General features: G+C 33.3%; 1 protein-coding gene across 1 annotated transcript; it reads right to left on the reverse strand.

Annotated features, from left to right (window-relative positions):
- Positions 1–7,823: 7,823 nt before the first annotated feature.
- Positions 7,824–18,134, reverse strand: LOC149896414 (uncharacterized). Its single transcript, XM_090117554.1, has 13 exons — positions 17,908–18,134; positions 15,927–16,040; positions 14,982–15,065; positions 14,599–14,706; positions 14,195–14,292; positions 13,286–13,352; positions 12,759–12,861; positions 12,590–12,675; positions 10,933–11,115; positions 9,840–9,941; positions 9,182–9,269; positions 8,611–8,735; positions 7,824–7,943 (listed from the first exon to the last, which is right to left on the reverse strand). Exons 1-13 carry the CDS (start codon positions 17,935–17,937, stop codon positions 7,836–7,838), a joined length of 1,296 nt encoding a protein of 431 aa, XP_089973680.1. The 5' UTR covers positions 17,938–18,134; the 3' UTR covers positions 7,824–7,835.
- Between the last annotated feature and the right edge of the window lie 2,465 nt (positions 18,135–20,599).

Below are 20,599 nucleotides of genomic sequence, written 5' to 3' on the forward strand. Positions count from 1 at the left end.
GAAGATAAATAAAACAAATAATAATTTTCAAATGCATTTATTTTCAGGTAAGGATACTATGTAACATTCACCAACAATTCATGAAAGAGCACGCTAGAGTAAAATTTATGTTTTACACATGATAACCTTCTTCGGAATTTAATACCTATCAATTAAAATATAAGAGCACATAAAACTTAAAATATAGGTAAATATGTACGCTCTTAAAAATCTAAACCATCACTTACACATTAAGTGACAACTGCATTCTACACAAAAAGAAAACTCGATTACAGTACTGTGGATGGTGATCCTTGATAAGTGAACAAAGTTTGAATCTGTCCGTTTAATGTTGGATAAAACTGAGGCTAAATGTGTCGGTAACATACAAATATACAGGTGAAGCTAATAAGCAGGTTAAAACATTTTCACTAACTCTCAGTTCTTATTGGTGAACATTAAGGTATAGGGTAACTAGTAATTTTTTATTTGGGAAAAACACTACGTGATTGAACTTGTCTAACAATTTCGGGTAATTCTATATTAGTTAAATGCTGGCCTTAATCTAATTACAATTAGTTACGCAAATAAGTTATCAAAACTAGACAATGCCTATTTGAAATTTAACAAGGATTTATAAAAGTGGCAGATTTCGAATTTCTAAAGCCCCGCGTTCCACTGCACGTATCGCGATAGAACATGATGGTTAGGGAGCCAGGTGCAAATTTGGTTAACTATTTCCTCTCAAGAGATAATTCGTCAGACGCATGAGAGTATAGTATTATAAAGCCTCGTGAACGTCAGCTGGCGCTCAGTTGGGGGGGTGAGCGGTTGTAGCCTCCCACGCACATAGGAAAAAAAATACATTCATTCATTCATTTCCTCTCAGCTAAAAATTTGTCAAATTGTAGCTAACCCAATATCTCAACGAAAAAAAATAGTCAGCTGGTTACAACATGGTGTATTATACCTACGTCAGCTGGTGTCTCGAACATGAAAGTTAAATTTAAAGAAAAATTTATTTTCCGTTATTTCCTCTCAAACAAAAATTTACCTGATGATAGCTTATATGTAACTGTGGATAAATATATATGTCAGCTGGCTGTATCTTGGTGGAAAAACCGTCAGCTGATACGGGAGGCTACAACCGCTCTTCCCCCCAACCGAGCTCCAGCTGACGTTCACGAGGCTTCATAATACTATACTTTGATGCATTTTACTAATTACCGCTTGAGAGGAACTTGGTCATAAAATCTGCTGCTGGCTCCCGGACCATGATTGAACACACACTCGACACCCGCATTGTACTGCGGGAACACGGTACGTGTAGCCTAACGGTGCGACACCACACTCTGATATACGTAGGTATGCTAGCGAAGATCATCTGCGTACTAAAGTTTTTCATAAAAATACTCAATATTATTAATTATATGAGTAACCTACTCATAAATGAGATTGTTTTTTTAAGCTATTGCATAGCTACTATCGCGGGCCTTGAGCGCGGGGACCGAATCGAGAAATTCCGTAACGAAAAAACCTCACGCTCCCCACTCCGACGGGCACGGAGGTGTGGCTTGAAGGCATAGCATGCAATAGCTTTACCGCGGCAGTCCCCGAGTGACACACGTCTTTTTTTATTTTGATAGTATTGTTTGATTTGATAACTTATTATTGATTACACATCCAATTTAATTGGTTAAATATATAACTAGTGTTTAATGAACACGTGATGTGGTTTTTTATCTTAAATAGTAAAAATAAATATTAACTTATTAGTGGATAAATAAAAATTATATTATTTTATTAATAATATGATAAAAGCCATATATCATAGATAAGTAGGTATGATTGTTTTTAATTTAAACCTTATTTATATGTATTTTTTTCAAATAGAAAAATAACTGACTAAACAGATTTATTCTGGTGGTTTACAGTACTGTAAAAATCAAGCAAAGCATAATATATTAAAATATAAGCGAAGTATTGTTATATTAAATATAAAGATTTCAACTATTACACGAAATATGTACAAGATCATAAAAAATTAGAATTACTCTAAGAGCGTATACGCACTATGCGGGTAGCCGCATTGCGGGTAGCCGTCCGGCTGACCGCAAGCACAATTATGTACGTAATATTCATTTCTATGCGCACTGTGCGGTCTGCGGTAGCCGCATCGCAGTGCGCAATGCGGCTACCCGCATAGTGCGTATACGCTCTTAAGGCCGCGCTCCACTGCACCAATCGCGATGGAACACACACTCGACACGAACATGGTATAGAATATAGAAGGTAAATAATTATAATTATCAATATACAGGGTGTTGGTATACTAAGCTCAAAGGAGGTTTTAGTTTTGCATACGCTTAGTACGTAAAAAATACTTAAAAAATTCCAGACGCATTTTTTTTTCAAATAGATGAATTCTTAAAACTCTTTGTGTACACCCATAACAAGCAACCCGCCCATCTTTGCCACCCGCACGTGAGCTATCGTTTAAGATTATGTTTTCATAGACAAAATGCTCACGTTAGAAAAGCGGTATACGACGGCTGCGCGAAACTAGAGAAGAAAACAAAAGGAACAAAAAATGTGTGCGTGTACACGTAAGAGGTGAAACTTCATTATGACCTTATTTTTCAAAAAAAAATACTATATGCAACTTTAATAATACGTTGAATCACGCGTGGTAGGGATAGGAAAAAGATGGCGTGTAACGGGAAAATGTCACGCGTAACGAAAAATCAAAAAATGTTACACTAAATTTTTTTCCAACCCCGATAAAGATGATTTTGTTGTTTAATTATTTTTTACGTGATCAGTGTATGCAAGACTACAAATCTCTTCGCGCTTAGTGTACCAATAGTGGGACACCCTGTATAGAAGGTAAATAATACTTATCAGTATTAGATAAATAGTAATATTAGTATGTAATAAGAGATAATTATAGTAAGGATATATAGTTATTAACTTAGATTATGGATTGGTCTCCGCGCGCGCGCTACGACTAGATACCGCCGGCGTACTTGAAAAATGCGGCAACTTATAGTACGCCGAATTCGGCGTACCCAAGCCAGTCGTGTCACAAGCATTGTGTGGAGACGGTGAACCGATAATTTATAAAGATTTTGAACAAAATCTGAAGTAAAATGCCTATTTGTGTCATAAAACTATTTAAAAATAATACAACAAAAAATAAGAAAGACACTGGGATCACGTACCATCACTAAGTATCGTATTATTCTAAATTTCTCCTTTACTTCGAAAAATTTTTCTACGAAAATACGACGCCATTCAGTGTTGCCGTATTGCATATCCAAAAAAATACACGTGGTTGAGGAAATATTTTAGCAATAATTTGAACTTTTTTTTTTCAATACTATTACTAACACATGTATAAAAAAGTATAATACAATAATTTATTTCTGTTTAACCATGTTTAACTGACTCATATAATATGTTTTATTTTTTTAATTTCCGCTTTTTTACTTTTAAACAACCTTTGTGACTATAGTATAGTAGCGTCGCAAGTGGATTTGAGTCACATGTTCATGGATTCGATTCCCGGCCAGGTCAGGATGAAAAAAATATTTTTCAAACTTCTTTCCAAGATGCCAGATTTCCCATTTATGAGGTAAAATTTATGTAGCTGGCAGCCCAATTCTTCACACACACTAGCGTCTTTACAAATTGCCTAACACACACTACAGAAATGAGTTGCCGCACTCACAGAGCTATTGTTTTTAGGTGGGGCGGTATCTAGACGTAGCGCGCGCGCGGAGACCAATCCTTAATCTAAGGTTATTAATAATATTTATATTAAACACATTATTTCTCACAGAACTCAATCACATGTAGGTAATAATATATGAAATAAGTTTTAATATCACAGCAGTTGTTTAAAAACAAAAGTATGTAATCACTTTGTATTTGTCAAATGCTATCTCTTTCTATCGCATTGGTATCTGATTTGTTAGAGCGAGAGACAGAATATAATTTTATTTTATTGAAAAGCAAAATTTATTTTTTATATGTATCTCACTTTCGCATAGAATATTTAAAAGCAATAGAAAGAGATAGTAATAGATAGTTTAAAAACTGAAAAATGTATCTTAAATAAAAAATGGTGATGGAAAAACAAAAAGAAAACAAAAAATAAATAAAAAATGCATCATTTATTGATTGTACAACAATATAACTAAATTACAATACATGTTTTTTACTCTGACTCATTTGCTATATCCCTCTAACTAGAAGACGAGCGTATACGTGCGTCTTTGTCTAATGTTTTTGCATGTATGTATTTCTTCACAGAATAGAAAATGGACTGAGCAATTCTAACGCCTATAATTATAGATTATATATATATATTATAGAGAGACAAAACAGGATCAGTATATGAATAGCTTTTTACACGTCTATACTAATATTATAAAGCTGAAGAGTTTGTTTGTTTGAACGCGCTAATCTCAGGAACTACTGGTCCGATTTGAAAAAAAAAACGTGTTAGATAGCCCATTTATCGAGGAAGGCTATAGGATATATATCATCGCGCTTAGACCAGCAGGAGCAATGCGTGTAAAATCGCGGGGCACAGCTAGTATACACTAAAAAGAATTGTTAGAAATTTTTAATTACAGATTGTGATAAACTTTGGTAGTCATCATTTTGTGTGGTTTCATCATTATATTGTTTAAATAAAAGCAATATTAAAAACTCAACGTCTTTCATTTCATATCTCTGTCTCCCTCACTCCTATATCCACTTGATGAGATAGCAAACGCTCAGTCCATTTTTAATTACTGTTTATAAAAATCACATTAGTTATTGAGATTAAATACGTTTTTACTATTTTAAAGTCCCATAAATTTTTTCAAGTTTTACACTATCCGATACGATATCGTATGACACGACATTTTTTATACGATACGACTATTTAAAGTTTTTATTTCAAGGTAAGCAACAAAGTGTGCACATTGATATTATTTCAATTTTGTTAATTGTGCGGGTAGATTGTTTTTCAAATAAACGAAAAAAAACGAATTTTTATTCTTTTTTACTTATAATTTGAACTGTAACAGGATTCTCACTTAAAAACCAAATATGAATAAAAAAAACCGTGTCCCCTAGTGGGGTAAGGGGCAGATACATTATACATCTGTTTCACTGATCGATTTTCTTCAGGGACAAGTAGGTGATCAGCCTTCTGTGCCCATTACAAGGTAGATTTATATTTGTCTCTATCGGAAATCGAACCTAGGACCTTTCGATTCTAAGCTAAGATGCTAACAAATCTACCAAAAGGGGGGACATAACGAGATGATTTTTTCCAATAATTTTTCCCCGGAATTCTCCAATTAAAAAAATAACCTAAATTAATCCAGGATAGGCAAAAGCCAAGTCGCGTTTAAAGCTAGTTAAGTTATCTACTAAGTTACGTCCCAATAACATGATTTACAACAAAAGTTATACTTGACTAAAAACTCCATCAATATCGGTCTAATCGTTCCCACGATATTCCAGGATGATCAACCCAATTTTAAAAGGTTTGTATAATATTTGTATTAAAAAAATCATACTGTTATATATATAGATATTGTCAAATAACAAAATAAACTAAATTTCCATTTTGACATTTTGACATAAACAAAAAACTTGACATAACTCCGTTTTTTTAATCACAAATATTACGTATAGATAGTAAAATCATGACATGAAAAATACAAAAATATAAATGATTTGACAGATTGACATATTCTGTCACAAAGTTGATATATTAAAAAAAAACATTTACAAAAATAAGATTCTTAACTCATTAGTGTTTAATTATTAGATATATACATAAAAACACACACAATTTTTTGTTTGACAAAAATAAAATTAGCATTATGACGAAAATAATATTAAATATATAATACAAGTTCATAAAGATATTGCTACTAAATATAAAAAATATGCACTGTGAATTGTAACAACGAAAGTATATAAAAAAAATACACACGACATACATTTTTATTGACGTGACTTATTACATAAATAAGGCTGCCTGTCCACCGGAGCGGAGCGAGGCAGCGGAGCGGAGAAACGGAGAAATATTAACCAATAGGACTGCACAAAATCTCCGCACCTCAGAGCTGCGGAGATTTTGTGCAGTCCTATTGGTTAATATTTCTCCGTTTCTCCGCTCCGCTGCCTCGCTCCGCTCCGGTGGACAGGCAGCCTTAGTCACAAACTTGACATGACGTCAAAAACTCATTGACATAACCTGACATTAGCTTACGATGACATATGTCAAACTAAGAATATGTTAGGGTTTAATCGGGCAAATGACATTTTAAATGGCCATATTATTTACCTGTGAAAATACATTTAGAACGAATCAAAGTTGACATACATTTATAAGAAAAGAAAAGAAAAGAAAAAATGTTTATTTAGCACCACACAATACAAACGGAAAAAAAAATAACAAAAATAAACAGAAAAAAAATAAAATACATTAAAAAGGTAGGTACTTACGGCTGATCAGTGTGGTGCCAAAAAGGGTAGCTACTCAGCATTTGCTACACGTTATGTTGTGAAGCGCTGATTTTCAGTAGTCCCTTTTATGCGTTTTTAAAAGAAAACAACTACTAACTTTCAACTTAAAAGGTACAAGCGGATTTTAATAAACAACTTTATTGCAAAAACAATTTATACGCACAAAAAGCATATTTCTACACTCTTAGGGCGCTTTTCCACTAATGAACTGCAAGTAAATATGTTTGTAAATAACCAATAGTATCGCTTCAAACGCTAAATGCTTCAAACTTCAAACTAAATGAAGCGATATGATTGGTTCTTACAAACACATTCCTCGCTAAACATCCTCGCACATTATTGGTGGAAAAGCACCCTTGAGTCACAATAAATATCAAAATTACACAAAACACAAAAATAAATACATTTATTGACACAAAATCATAGAATATATGTATAAATGATCCAACTACCAAACTAGTTGAAAACTGATTTTTTTACATGACATTTTAAAAACCGATTCGACATGACTTGAACACTATAGTTGAGCCAATTTAATAGGCAACATTTGACGTCTATCAATTTTATCTTCATAGGGTGGTAACCTGCTTAAAAACATCGATTAAAGCGAATTAATCGATACGGACTTGAAACAATTGTCAATCGAACTTGAAACACATGTCAATAATTTATGATGATTTTTATTCCCAAGTAACCAATGCATTCGATTCTAGATGTCAGATTTCGATTTTTAGAGTAACGTCTCTGGTATTAATAAAGAAAAAAGGTTTATTGACACAAAATTGTAGCGACGTCAGTTCTTTAAATAAGAAAATGTTTATTATGTTTAGAATGGTTTATCAGTAAAATCAAATCTTAAAATTAGTTGCATCGGTCATTATTATTATAAATATGTAATCGTAATTGAAAAAAGTTAAGCAAATGTGCAGTTCTAACAAAACGAAATATCATGTTATTCTATGTCGTCGTTACTAGGTTACGTTGTTGAATTTTGTTGAACTGTCAAATGTTGCCTATTAAAATGGCTCTACTATAAATATCAAAATTACACACAAAACACATTGAGCTATTATTACTACGTATAGAGGAGACACCATTGAGAGGCCATTTGACCTATGTTGAGCGGAACATAAGTGATGTGGGCGGTGTCGTCTCCGTACGTAGTAATAGTATCTCAATGACATGACATTTTAATACCCGATTCGACATGACTTGAACATTAATAAATGTCAAAATTGCTCACAAAATATGACATTTTTGTCAAACCCGATTTAACCCCAACACGAGATTTATCTAAATATATACAGTTTAACGATATTTCATATGATATTACAACACCGACAGTATCTAGGTCTGGCTCCGGCGCCAGTGACGGGCGGAGTCACGGGCGCGAAGTAAGCGTGCACTTTTATGTTTGGAAGGTGGTTCTGTACAAATAATATTCATATTATAAATATTTAAGCTAATAACTAACTAAATAACATAATGATTAACAACTAGCGGTCCGCCCCGGATTCACCCGTGGTACATGTTTACGTTTCCTCTCCATAAGGTATATTATCTTTATCAATATATATATATAAAAGAAACCCGTTTTCCTTGGTCATGGCATCACGCGTGAACGGGTGGACCAATTTCGATAATTCTTTTTTTATTATATTTCTTGAAGTACGAGGTTGGTTCTTATGTAGAGAAAACGTTAATATGTACCACGGGCGAGGTCGGGACGGACCGCTAGTAAAAAAAAATTAAGGAAATCGGTTCAGCCGTTTTCTAGTTTTGCGCTGAGCATCACATTTGGCGATTCATTTTTATTATAATATAATATAGAAGACATGATAAGATAAAAAAGCGTATATACTTTTTACTTATTTTTCTTGTGTTACTTATAACATAAAATTTGCATCATAATATAAATATTAGAAGTGGGATTCGAACCCACATTTTGTGACAAAAAATGTCAAATTTTAGGACGGTTGTATGAAAAAAAAATTGTTTGTCATATTATATTAATACGACAGGCGGATTAAAGTGTCAACTTGTAAAATATAATTGTGTATATTAAATAAAATAAATATAGCTGTAAATACTCACACGTAGTTTCCGTATAGCATTCCTGGTAACCATCTGACAGTCGTACAATTCGATCAGTTGCAAATTGTGACACGATATCAAATGTTCTAACGCGCCGTCAGTAACAAGAGGACAGTTGTCCAATCCTGAAATAATGAAATAAATATTACACATACATACTAGCTTTCCACCTGCGGCTTCGCCCGCGCAGTCAAAGAAAAACCCGCATAGTTCCTGTTCCCGTAGGATTTCCGGGATAAAACCTATTCTATGTCCTTTCTCGGGTATCAAAATATATCTATACAAAATTTCATGCAAATTGGTTCTGTAGTTAAAGCGTGATTGAGTAACAGACAGACAGAGTTACTTTCGCATTTATAATATTAGTATGGATTAAGTTTTGGACAACGGTGTGATCCCACGAGCGTATTTTGTATGTCAATTTGATTGTATTATTTTTGGCTGGATGGGCTATAAACGATCTCGATCATTCTTTTTATTTTAAAGACTGCTATGTGGTAAATTTGGCTTATTTTGATGAATTAAACTATTATTTACATATTTACATTAATTTAATGATAAAATATCTCACCCAGCACAGTAAGATGTTCTGCAGCACAAGGCGACATTGACAACTGTTTGATGCCGTAATCTGTTATCAGCTCGCAGTGAGATAGCGTCTGCAAAATTGATTTTAGGACTATATAATATATTGTGTAGGGTCAGCAACGAAGTCACATTTAGGCAGAAATAGTTATAAAAAAATGATGTTATTTCTCTAAATAACAACATTTTTTTTGCAGAGGCAAATCTATAGCAAAAGAGACTAAAATTGATATTTGATTGTAACAAATTCGCGACAAATTAGCAATAAGCCATTTATACAGATTCTTATTTCATGATCTGTCTGTATTTCTATTTCTTTTTTGTGTGAAATAAAGTATTCAATAAATACGTTCTAGTCGTATAAAACATAATAATACTTAGTATGATATGATTTGTTTAAATTTAAGATGACCACTTTTATTGCAAAGTTGTTTCATTTAATCTTTTTAAGCTATTGCATAGCTTCTATCGCGGGCCTTGAGCGCGGGGACCGAATCGAGAAATTCCGTAACGAAAAACCTCACGCTTGAAGGCATAGCATGCAATAGCTTTACCGCGGCAGTCCCCGAGTGACACACGTCTTTTTTTTCTTATGTATTATAATCGATCGCTGATGGGAGAGCCAGTCATTAATATAAATTTACCAGTTTTTCTAACCGCGGACAGCCCATAGCTAGGTGTACGAGCGTAGTGTCTGTTATTAAAACACATTCTTCTAGGTCCATCCGTTCCAGCATTCTGCAGCTCTGTGGAGACAGACAAAATTCAATTATACTGTGCGAATAATATAATTGCTTTTATAGATAAATAATTCAATTCGCCAATGAAAAAAAAATCATCTTGTATATTACGTTAGAGATCACACAATTACAAACATATTTTAGCAGACACACCTTACCAGACGCTCTATTAACAGTTATCTGAACCAGACCAAAATCAAACTCAAACTCAAACATTCATTTATTCAATTAGACTACTATTTAGTAGCACTTTCGAATCGTCATTACATAAGTATTTTTAACATTTACCACCGATTCGGAAAGCAGTATCTATGGAGAAGAATCGGCAAGAAACTCCATAGTTGCTCTTTTAAAATCATTTCAATATTACATAATATGTAACTTATATCTAACTACATAATATATCACACCCTCTACAATTACACCTCATCCCACAAATCAACCAAACAACTATTTTTCTACTCACACATACAATACAATAAACAACACGGAAAAATAATCAACCAGACACTTGAGACACTCCCAACCAGACACTTTAGACACCACCAACCAGACACTTATTTATTTATTTTAATTTATTTTAAATTCATTATTGCTCTTAAAAATTACAAATCGAGACTTAATCTAGAATACATTGTAAGAAACGGCGGCCTTATCGCTAAATAGCGATTTCTTCCAGACAACCGGTTGTACAGAGAGAAATTAAGTAAAGGATAGGAGTAGGGCAGAGCATAAATAAATATATGAACGAAAAAGACGGGTTGCACTGGGGGAGTGCCGGCAGAAGTGAAAACTTGATTATTAACGTTCAGCATGTTTGATATATTGGAATGGTATCCGTCTTACGCATGGATTAAAAGGGCTAAAAAAAAACATCCGTCTTACGCTTTTTCGATCAGGCCACGTGTCCTGACGCGAGTTTAAGATTTTAAACCCAACGCCGCTAAAGAAGTTTTCACTTTAACAATCAACCAGACACTTTAGACATTTTACTTACCCTAGCAAGTGCCTGAAAGCCAGCATCAGTAAGTTGAGCGCACTGAGCTAACTCCAAAGTAGCCAAATCTGGACAATGTGCTGCTAACGCACATAATGAAGCGTCTGTCAAACGGGAACAACCAGACACGCAGAGTCTGCGTAACGCCCCGCCCAGACGGGATATGGACTCGTCTGTTATGTTCTGGTAATAAAAGAGGGCGTTAATCATCGAAATTAATATCTATAATAATTTAATTCGTAAAAATTAAATTACTTTTACATATACAGTGTAAACTCTATATAACGACACTCCATTTAACGTCAAACTCCGTATAACGTCAAGATTTCTCGACTTTGGTTGGTTTATATTGTTGTCTATACAATAATACACTCCATATAGCATCACGCTCACTCTAATTAACGACCACAATAAGACATTACCACTATGAACTAGGACTAGGTTGTACTGACTAAGTTGCCGAAATCAATGAAAATGTAGTTGTGTACATTCTTTTTTACTGACATACCGAAGATTCTCAGAAATGCAGTTGTAGAAAAATAAAGAAAAAATTCTGCATGCCGAAGAAGATGGACGATCTGCCAAAAAATTGAAGAAACCTCAATATGAAGACCTTGATCAAGCGATGATAACATGGTTTCATAGGCAATGTCAAAATAATATTCCTGTCTCGGGACCAATCATGCAATTTTCCCTTTCTCTCCATTTAACGACCACTCTCTATAACGTCGAAAAATGCACGGTCCCTTAAGTGACGTTATATAGAGTTTACACTGTATGTATAGATAATAATAAGTAATAACTATTGATAAAAGTAACAACAGTCAGACGCAAACAACAAGAGACACAGAGTCTGCGTAATACCCCGCCCAGACGGGATATGGACTCGTCTGTTATGTTCTGGTAATAAAAAGGTAGTTTATCATAAAATTTCGTACATTATTAATAGCAACGGGTAATTATTAAATTACTTATACATGTTAGTACAGATAATATGTTGAAAGTTGAATATCACTTTTACATAAAAGATTTTTCAAAATGTTGGCTAGATGTGACATCAGGAATGGATGGAACAGAATACAAGAATGCAACTCTATAGTTTGTATTTTGTGTCGATTTTAAATTTATTCTATTTATATTTAAATACGTATTCCCACACTATGAAAATTATAAACTCATACTCTGTACAAACATGACTAATGGCCGTTCCCAATATTCAAACTACGGTTAAAGATAGACAGCTATCTCCGATAGCTAGTAAGGTTCTGTCTATCGTAAGATAGATACGATATTGGGAACGGCCATTGTTGGCTGACAGCTGTCAAAACGTTATTGGGACGCTCAAATAGACAAATTCAAAGAGAAAAATATACCTCTAGTAAGCAGTTAGTCCTCCAGACGATAGACAGCGATCAGAGAAAGGTTAGCTTATCGCTATTAAGCTTATTGGGACGCCAAAACAAAAGATAGATAGCATTTTCTATCTTTAGTAGGGTCAAACCGAAGATAGATATGATATTGGGATCGGCCATTAATTGTCATATCATGTCAATTTGTTAACTCATATACATTTTAAATTATATTATGCCATGTTTTATGACATTATGCCATATAATTTAAAATTGATAATTTAAATAATTGACAAATTAATACTCACATCACACCCCTGCACGTTGAGTACCTCCAAATCTGGACAGTATGTGGCCAAGCATGATACCGCTTTGTCATTGACGTTTTTGCAGCCTGAAATATTTATTTATTATGTTTAGTTCAATTTTAATAATTGTGTATCTAAATTCTGTTGCAAAAATGTATAATTGCTGTACCTCTACAGATGAAACTCTTTAACTTTGGACAACCTCTTGCCAGCGCTTCGACGCCATTTTCCGTTATCGACTGACACCAGGATACATTTACATGTGTTAATAACTGAAATAATAATGAAAATGTTAACTAAATTATAATTTTAGTTATTCAATACAATTTTAAATTTTTGAAGTGAAACACCTTTAGGCACGTGAGAGTAAAATTTCATGGTCGTGTCATGGCAATACCGTCACGTCATGGAGTAAGGCGACGATTTTGGTATCTTTGAATCTTGCCAAAGAAGTTTCAATTCTGGCACGTGTGCTCGGCACACACGCACTTTTTTTTATTTATTAAATTAATTCATAAAAGTGATGTATTATAAAATATTTTTACATAATATAAAAAAGTATGATTTAATTCTGTCATATGTAAAAACATGTCATGTCAGTTAAACACATAATTTGTTAGAAGGTCATGTCAAATCATGTCTTCATGTTAACTCATATTATTTGACATAATGTTATTTTTATGACAAAAAACTTACCGGACATCCATCTGAGAGAGCTTTCAATGATATATCTGATATACTTGGACAGGAATCGAGGTTGATCCTAAAAAATAAACATATTATTTAATAATTTTCGAAGGAAAACTAATTTAGAACCAATTGACATAATAATATGCTAAAAAAGTCACTACACAGTATAAAACAAAGTCGCTTTCTCTGTCCCTATGTATGCTTAAATCTTTAAAAATACGCAACGGATTTTGATGCGGTTTTTTTAAATAGATAATTTTCCAGTCTATAATTTATTAGGTTTTAAAGCGGACGAAGCCGCGGGCGGTAAGCTAGTATAGTAGACTTTATCTTGTTATTTCATTCCTTAAAATAAAGTTCCAGTCAATATAATATACCTAGTTTCTGTTTATAAATAACAAATCTAGTACTATTATAAAGGCGAAACTTTGTATGGATGTTTGTTACTCTTTCACGTAAAAACTACTGAACCGATTATAATGAAATTTAGCACACATATAGAGGGTAACTTGGATTAACACATAGGATAGGTTTTATCCCGGAAATCCCACGGGAACGGGAACTATGCGGGTTTTCCTTTGAAAACGCGGGCGAAGCCGCGGCCGGAAATCTAGTATCCCATATTTCTACCAATTGTACCAAATAGCAGATGTATCTATAATCCTTCAATAGATTAGAAATTTGTCTCTGTAGTTTTTACACCATTTCCCTTTTTAAATTACCTATTATCTATTAGTTATTGATAACTCTTTATTTATGTGTAAGCGATTGTAATTTATAGTCTAGTAGTCAACACATGTTATTGCAATAACAATTAGTCAATAAGGTTTAAAGTGAAATAAGTATTGTACCTATATTATTGTTATATGTGTTTGTGTTGCAAATAAAAAAAAATGTGTATGTATGTATGTTTACCTTTGCAACTTGCTACACCGCCTGCCCAACGCCTGACACGTTTGATCCGTGAGCTTCTTACATTTGTTCAAGTTTAAATCTTCTATGTTCGGACAAGACTGAAAAAAATATTAATCTTCTTCTTCTTCTTATATATAAAAATGAATCGCAAAATGTGTTGGTAATCGCATAACTCGAGAACGGCTGAACCGATTTCGATAATTCTTTTTTTATTATATTCCTTGAAGTACGAGGATGGTTTTTATGTAGAGAAAACGTAAATATGTACCACGGGCGAAGCCGGGGCGGACCGCTAGTATTGTAATAAAAATGAATTTCGACCTAAATCATTCTACAATAAAGCCTATATTAACAAATATCAAACCAGTTTAAACCGGAGTAGCAAATAAATTAAAATTATTTACTTGAGCTAAAGTTTTCATAGATCCATCGGCTATGCTCTCGCAACCCCTCAGTGAGAGTTGACGCAGAAATCCGCCGCATCTTTGTGATATATTCTCTATTACTGGGCCCTGGAATGGAGAAAAATACATTTAAACAATGATAAGTAAAAAGGTAATAACAGCTCTGGTAGCAGGTGCAGGTGGCTTCGTTTTACTTCAGTTGCCTTTCGCTTACAATATTTTTATAAGGTTGCCTGGCAGAGATCGCTTACAGCGATAAGGCCGCCAATTTAACATATTATTTCTCTTTTTTTATTATTCTCGACTGAAAGCTATTTATTATTATATTTTTAACGCAAACCAATCGGAAGTGTCTAGTTTATTATAATAAGTTGGATAGATACCTCTACATCTCTTTGGAAGTCGAATAAGTCAATTCTCTGCCAGTTCGAGCCGTCCAGAGCCAAGATATTCCATAACTTTGATACCTGGAATAAAGCTTTTTTATTAATGCTTATTTTTCATTTGTAAGGATAGATTTGAAGTTATTGTCATCAAATTTCAAGCAAATAATGCTTATTACAGTTAGGGCTGATTTTTCAATGCTTGGATAAAACTTATCCGTCCAATAAAGTATTACACGATAATATTAAAATGTCACGTTAACTGTCAAGTACGGGCAATTAGAATACGTTTTTATAATGGTAGTTTTATACATTACTCGACGAATAAGTTTTAACCAAGGATTGAAAAATCAGCCCTTAATATGCATTTCATATCTGTTTCCTTAGAAAAATTGATTTGATGTAAGTGACCTAACTACAAACAATAATGACGTACATTAACAGCTAGAATCACAATCACGCTCAAAAAAGGTCCGTAACAAAACTATGCCTACGCGTGAACTAGGCAGAGTTTTCTGATAAACAATACAATAGATATTGAACATTACTGCCCTGTTATAAGGTGTTAATTTCAATGAATCGGATGCTCGGACATTGCTTGGCGACCATTTAATAGGCTACAGTGAGTCTAGTGGTTTAAAGTGCGTCAAAGACTAATGATTATTTTTTTATTACCTAGCAGTGAATCGAAGCCACTACACCAAGGAGGCACATCTATATATATAAAACTCAAAGGTGACTGATATAGTGATCTATCAACGCACAGCCCAAACCACTGGACGTATCGGGCTGAAATTTGGCATGCAGGTAGATGTTAGGACGTAGGCATCCGTAAGAAAGGATTTCCCGTAATTCTTGCGGGAACGGGGAAAAACGGGGATGCACGTACAAAGTCGTGGGCGAAAGCTAGTAATAATATAAAATCTATAAAAACATTATATTTACCTGAGCACATCTACATAATGAAACTACGTCGAGGTAAGAGAGTATTCGCAGCAGTAGTTCTTTTGGTAGTTTTTTGTTTATATGATTTTCATCTTCGCCCGAAAACCGAGCGATCTGTAAACAGGAAAAAATAGAAAAATAAAGAAAACCCTACTCTTATGTAAGATACGACAATCGAGAATTTTTAAGCTATTGCATAGTTTCTATCGCGGGCCTTGAGCGCGGGGACCGAATCAGAAATTTAGTAACGAAAAACCTCACGCTCCCCACTCCGACGGGCACGGAGGTGTGGCTTGAAGGCATAGCATGCAATAGCTTTACCGCGGCAGTCCCCGAGTGCCACACGTCTTTTTTTATGTCAGAGCAAGCAAAGGAGCAGGTGGGCCACCTGATGTTAAGTGGTCACCACCGCCCATAAACACTCGTAACACTAGAAGTGTTGCAGGTGTTTTGCCGGCCTTTTATGGACAAATAAAATGTTCTACTTACTGTATTAAGAGTACATTCCATCAGCCCCCCTAGACAAGTGGCTTTCTATTAGCGTAAAGTTCAATAGAATAGATTATGAATGTATGAGATTGACGTTTGATTACGACGACGACGACGATTGATTACGTCAATCTCATACATTCATAATCTATTCTATTGAACTTTACGCTAATAGAAAGCCACTTGTCTAGGGGGGCTGATTCTAAAAATATAGACGATGCTACTTTCTACCCAGGTTAAAGTGAAGCCAACTGCTCTAAAAGCTAGTTAATAATAAAACTTAGTGTGACGCCGTTGCTATGTATAAAAATACTCATGTCTTGTGACAAATGGAGTCTATAATATAATTATGTTACTCCTATGTTATGGTTCTAACAATGTTTATAAACACTGTTATCTAATCTGTGTAATCCTTATTTTATCAAGTCTGTAGTACATTAATTGTATTATCTGTTAATATTGTATTATGTTTGTATATGATAAATGTTGTTTTTATGGTAATAAATTTGTTTTAATTATTTCCTGGTTGGTTTTATATAAAATAGCTTTTCTTTTTCTCATGAAAATTGATTTATTAAAAATTGTCAGAAAATAAATCCTACCGATATAATAAATGTGAAAGTTTGTGAGGATGGATGTATGTGTATGCATGTCTGTTACTCTTTCATGCAAATACTACTGAACCGATTACAATGAAATATAGCACACGTATAGAGGGTAACTTGGATTAACACATAGGATAGGTTTTATCCCTTAAATTAATGATCCTATTTTTAATAAATTGCGTTGACTTGAGTGATTTTATGTTAACTTGAGTTTTTTAATTTAATTCTAAAAAGTCCAAGTAATCTGGACTAGTAAAGCATTGAGACAAGTAATAATATGGCAACCTCGCTGATCAAAGTGACGTATTAAAGTGAGGATAAATCATAAATAAATGCTAGTACATTATTTGAAAATAAATACATAAATTACATGACTTCATTTAACCCATTGACCACCGAGCGGCCCGATCGGGCCGAGACACAATAGATTTTCTATTGTGTCTGTGATCCGAGGACTGACGGATTAAACTGCATTTATTTGTTTCAAATACATATATTGTATATTATGATTATTATGTATTAAAAGGACTATTTTTATAAGTGTAATTTTTTTATTTAAATTATATTTATCACAGGGGTCACGTAATTTTGGGATTCGCGTAACGGTAATTGGTGATTAAGAGTTGACTGAACGTCTAAGGTCATTAAACCGGCGACGCAACAAAGAAAATAATGTGTTTATGTAATTAACTGCATTTTAATCCAAACACATTCGTCACTTCGAAAAAAATCGCATATCAATAGATGTTTTTAAATTTCGATCTTTTTTTCCTCGATGATTATCAAGGCATGGGAGAACAAAGAAACGGGTTTGGTACTTCGATACATTGATGTCAGCTGTTTTGATGAAAACACAAACAAAGGTAGGATGCGAACAATGGGCTCACCTCGAATTTATTCCTTCCGGAATAAGTCATACTCGGGAACGGTGTCACCTTAGCCACAGTGTTGAGTTTATAGTCCACTGGCCCTAAATACACAACCACGGATTAATGAAATATCCAACAAATATGGACGTCTTTTAATTTTTCGCCGACCGAGTATACCCCGTTCTTCGTTGTGCATTGAATAGTGCGTTCAGAAACAATCTGACACTTATTATGCAGGTAGCATTTTGTTTGTCGGCAAAACAATATTTTTCTAATCGTATGATAACGATAACATGAATTGATAATGAGAATGCATTTAATTAATGAAACAATCAATCGATATTTTTTAGCTTTTTTTTATTCTATTTTACACTCGTTCAAAAACCGGTTGTCAAAATTGTGTCATCTGTCAATTATGTCAAATAACGATGATTGACAGATGACAACAGATTATAAATTATTTCGCCTAGGTTTGATACTGAATCTGTTTAATTTTTTCGGTCTTGAATAAATTACGTTAAAATCATGAGCGTAGTATGTAGCTAATTTAATTATAACACATTCCCTATAACTTTAATAAACGGATCTCTTTATAAAATTCAATAAATGTTATGTTATCGGGAATGTTAATTCTATTAATTAAGATTATAATTGATAAGTAGTACTTATTTTTAATTTTAATGATGTTGATGTTTGATGAGATTTGTTTTTGTTAATTTATAAAAGAACACTGTCGAATTATAGACTAGAGTCATTGAGATAATATTAATAGGAGACGACACCGCCTACATCACTTATGTTCCACTCAACATACGTCATGTGACGTATGTTGAGCGGTTTTTTTTAATGGTTTTAAAGTGAAACGCATCAAACATGCCTTCGTGTGTGTTACGATATTGCACAAATAATACAAATAATACGGAAAAGTGCAAAGGAATAACTTTCATCGTTAAGTACCTAACTAAATAATAATTTTTAAAACTTAGTTAGAGCAAAAAATGGCGCACAGATTTTGTTCGTGGTGTCTCCTCCATACGTAGTAATATTATCTCAATGACTAGAGTAGATAATTTATGAAACAAAAAAAAATCGCAGTCGGATGAAACCCATTAGAAAAGGAGGGGAATATGATAAAAATGTAAGGAAAAATAAATTACGGTCAATCCGAGTTCGGGAAGCGGGAGGGGGGAGCTTTTAAGAGAAAAAAATGGTTTCTCTCGATTTCCGACAAAACTACAAGTCCTATAGAAAAAAAATCAATGGCAAAGTTGTAGGTAATTAAAAGTTCTACAACTTTTGTATTCACAGTTTTTTCACATAACCTCAAAATTTAGGTGAAAAATTCAAAAAACCAAGTTTTTGGTCTTTTATTTTTATCTACTTCAAAAATTTTTTTTTTCTACGAAATTTGGTGGAAACTTACTTTATTATGTCCCAAATACACTGTAATTTATTTGATTGAAAATATTTATTTTTTCGCCTTATTTTGAATTATTACCAAAAAAACAACCTAATTTTCAATCGAAAAGTCACCCGTCAAAATATCAGCTTTTTTCAAAAACTTGGGGTGCCTTTTATTCATTGAAATCTCTACTTTCATATGGTGTAAAAAAAATAAACACCACCATAGTAAATGTTCTCAGAAAATGCATACAAACAGTGTGAAAATTAGCTTTTACTAAATCAGGCACACTTCTCGAACTACCTGAAATGTTTTTATCGACATCATTTTGCTTTTGAATATGCTGTAAAATATTAAACTTAGAACAGATAATTATTTTTCTTTTGAAATATTACCGAAAAGCCGATACAAGAGAAGATATAGAGTTCAAGAAGTGTGCCGGATTTAGTAAAAGCTCATTATCACACTGTTTGTATGTATTTCCTGAGAACATTTACTATCGTGGTGTTTATTTTTTTTACACCATATGAAAGTAGAGATTTCAATGAATAAAAGGCACCCCAAGTTTTTGAAAAAAGCTGATATTTTGACGGGTGACTTTTCGATTGAAAATTAGGTTGTTTTTTTGGTATTAATTCAAAATAAGGCGAAAAAATAAATATTTTCAATCGAAAAAATTACAGTGTATTTAAGACATAATAAAGTAAGTTTCCACCAAATTTCGTAGAAAAAAAATAAATTTTGAAGTAGATAAAAATAATTTGGAAAATCCAAAAGTGCACGCCTCATAATTTTTTTTTTAATAAATATTTATTAATTATTATTTTTGTTTATTTAATAACAATTAAACCACATCGAATCAGACCCTGAAAAATGAAAGGGTTCTATTCCTGAGCATACTCAAGCGTAAGAGAAAAAAAAAGACTCGATTAGTAAAGTATTTCGGTCGCTATCGTGTTAACAAGAAAAAGGATCCGCACATACAGACACACGGACGTCCAAGACAGAACTTTTTTAAACTGTTTTTTAACTAGTTTAAATAACAAAAATGACATCAAAAATATCATGAACGTTAAAAATAGTGTTTTTTCTTAATATGTGTGTGTATGTATTATCTTACAAGTGCAATGTATGATACATAAAGACATTGTAAGTTTGAAAAATCAGATGTTTTGCGCGAAGTGACAGTAGTACCCACCTCAACGCTTCGCTTATGAGGCGTGCAATAAAAGACCAAAAACTTGGTTTTTTGAAATTTTCACCTAAATTTTTAGGTTATGTGAAAAAATTGTTAATACAAAAGTTGTA

Source organism: Colias eurytheme, chromosome 28, assembly GCF_061535395.1.
Source record: "Colias eurytheme isolate Ceu_HAF_F1 chromosome 28, ilColEury1 Martin Lab GWU primary, whole genome shotgun sequence".
NCBI lineage: Eukaryota > Metazoa > Arthropoda > Insecta > Lepidoptera > Pieridae > Colias > Colias eurytheme.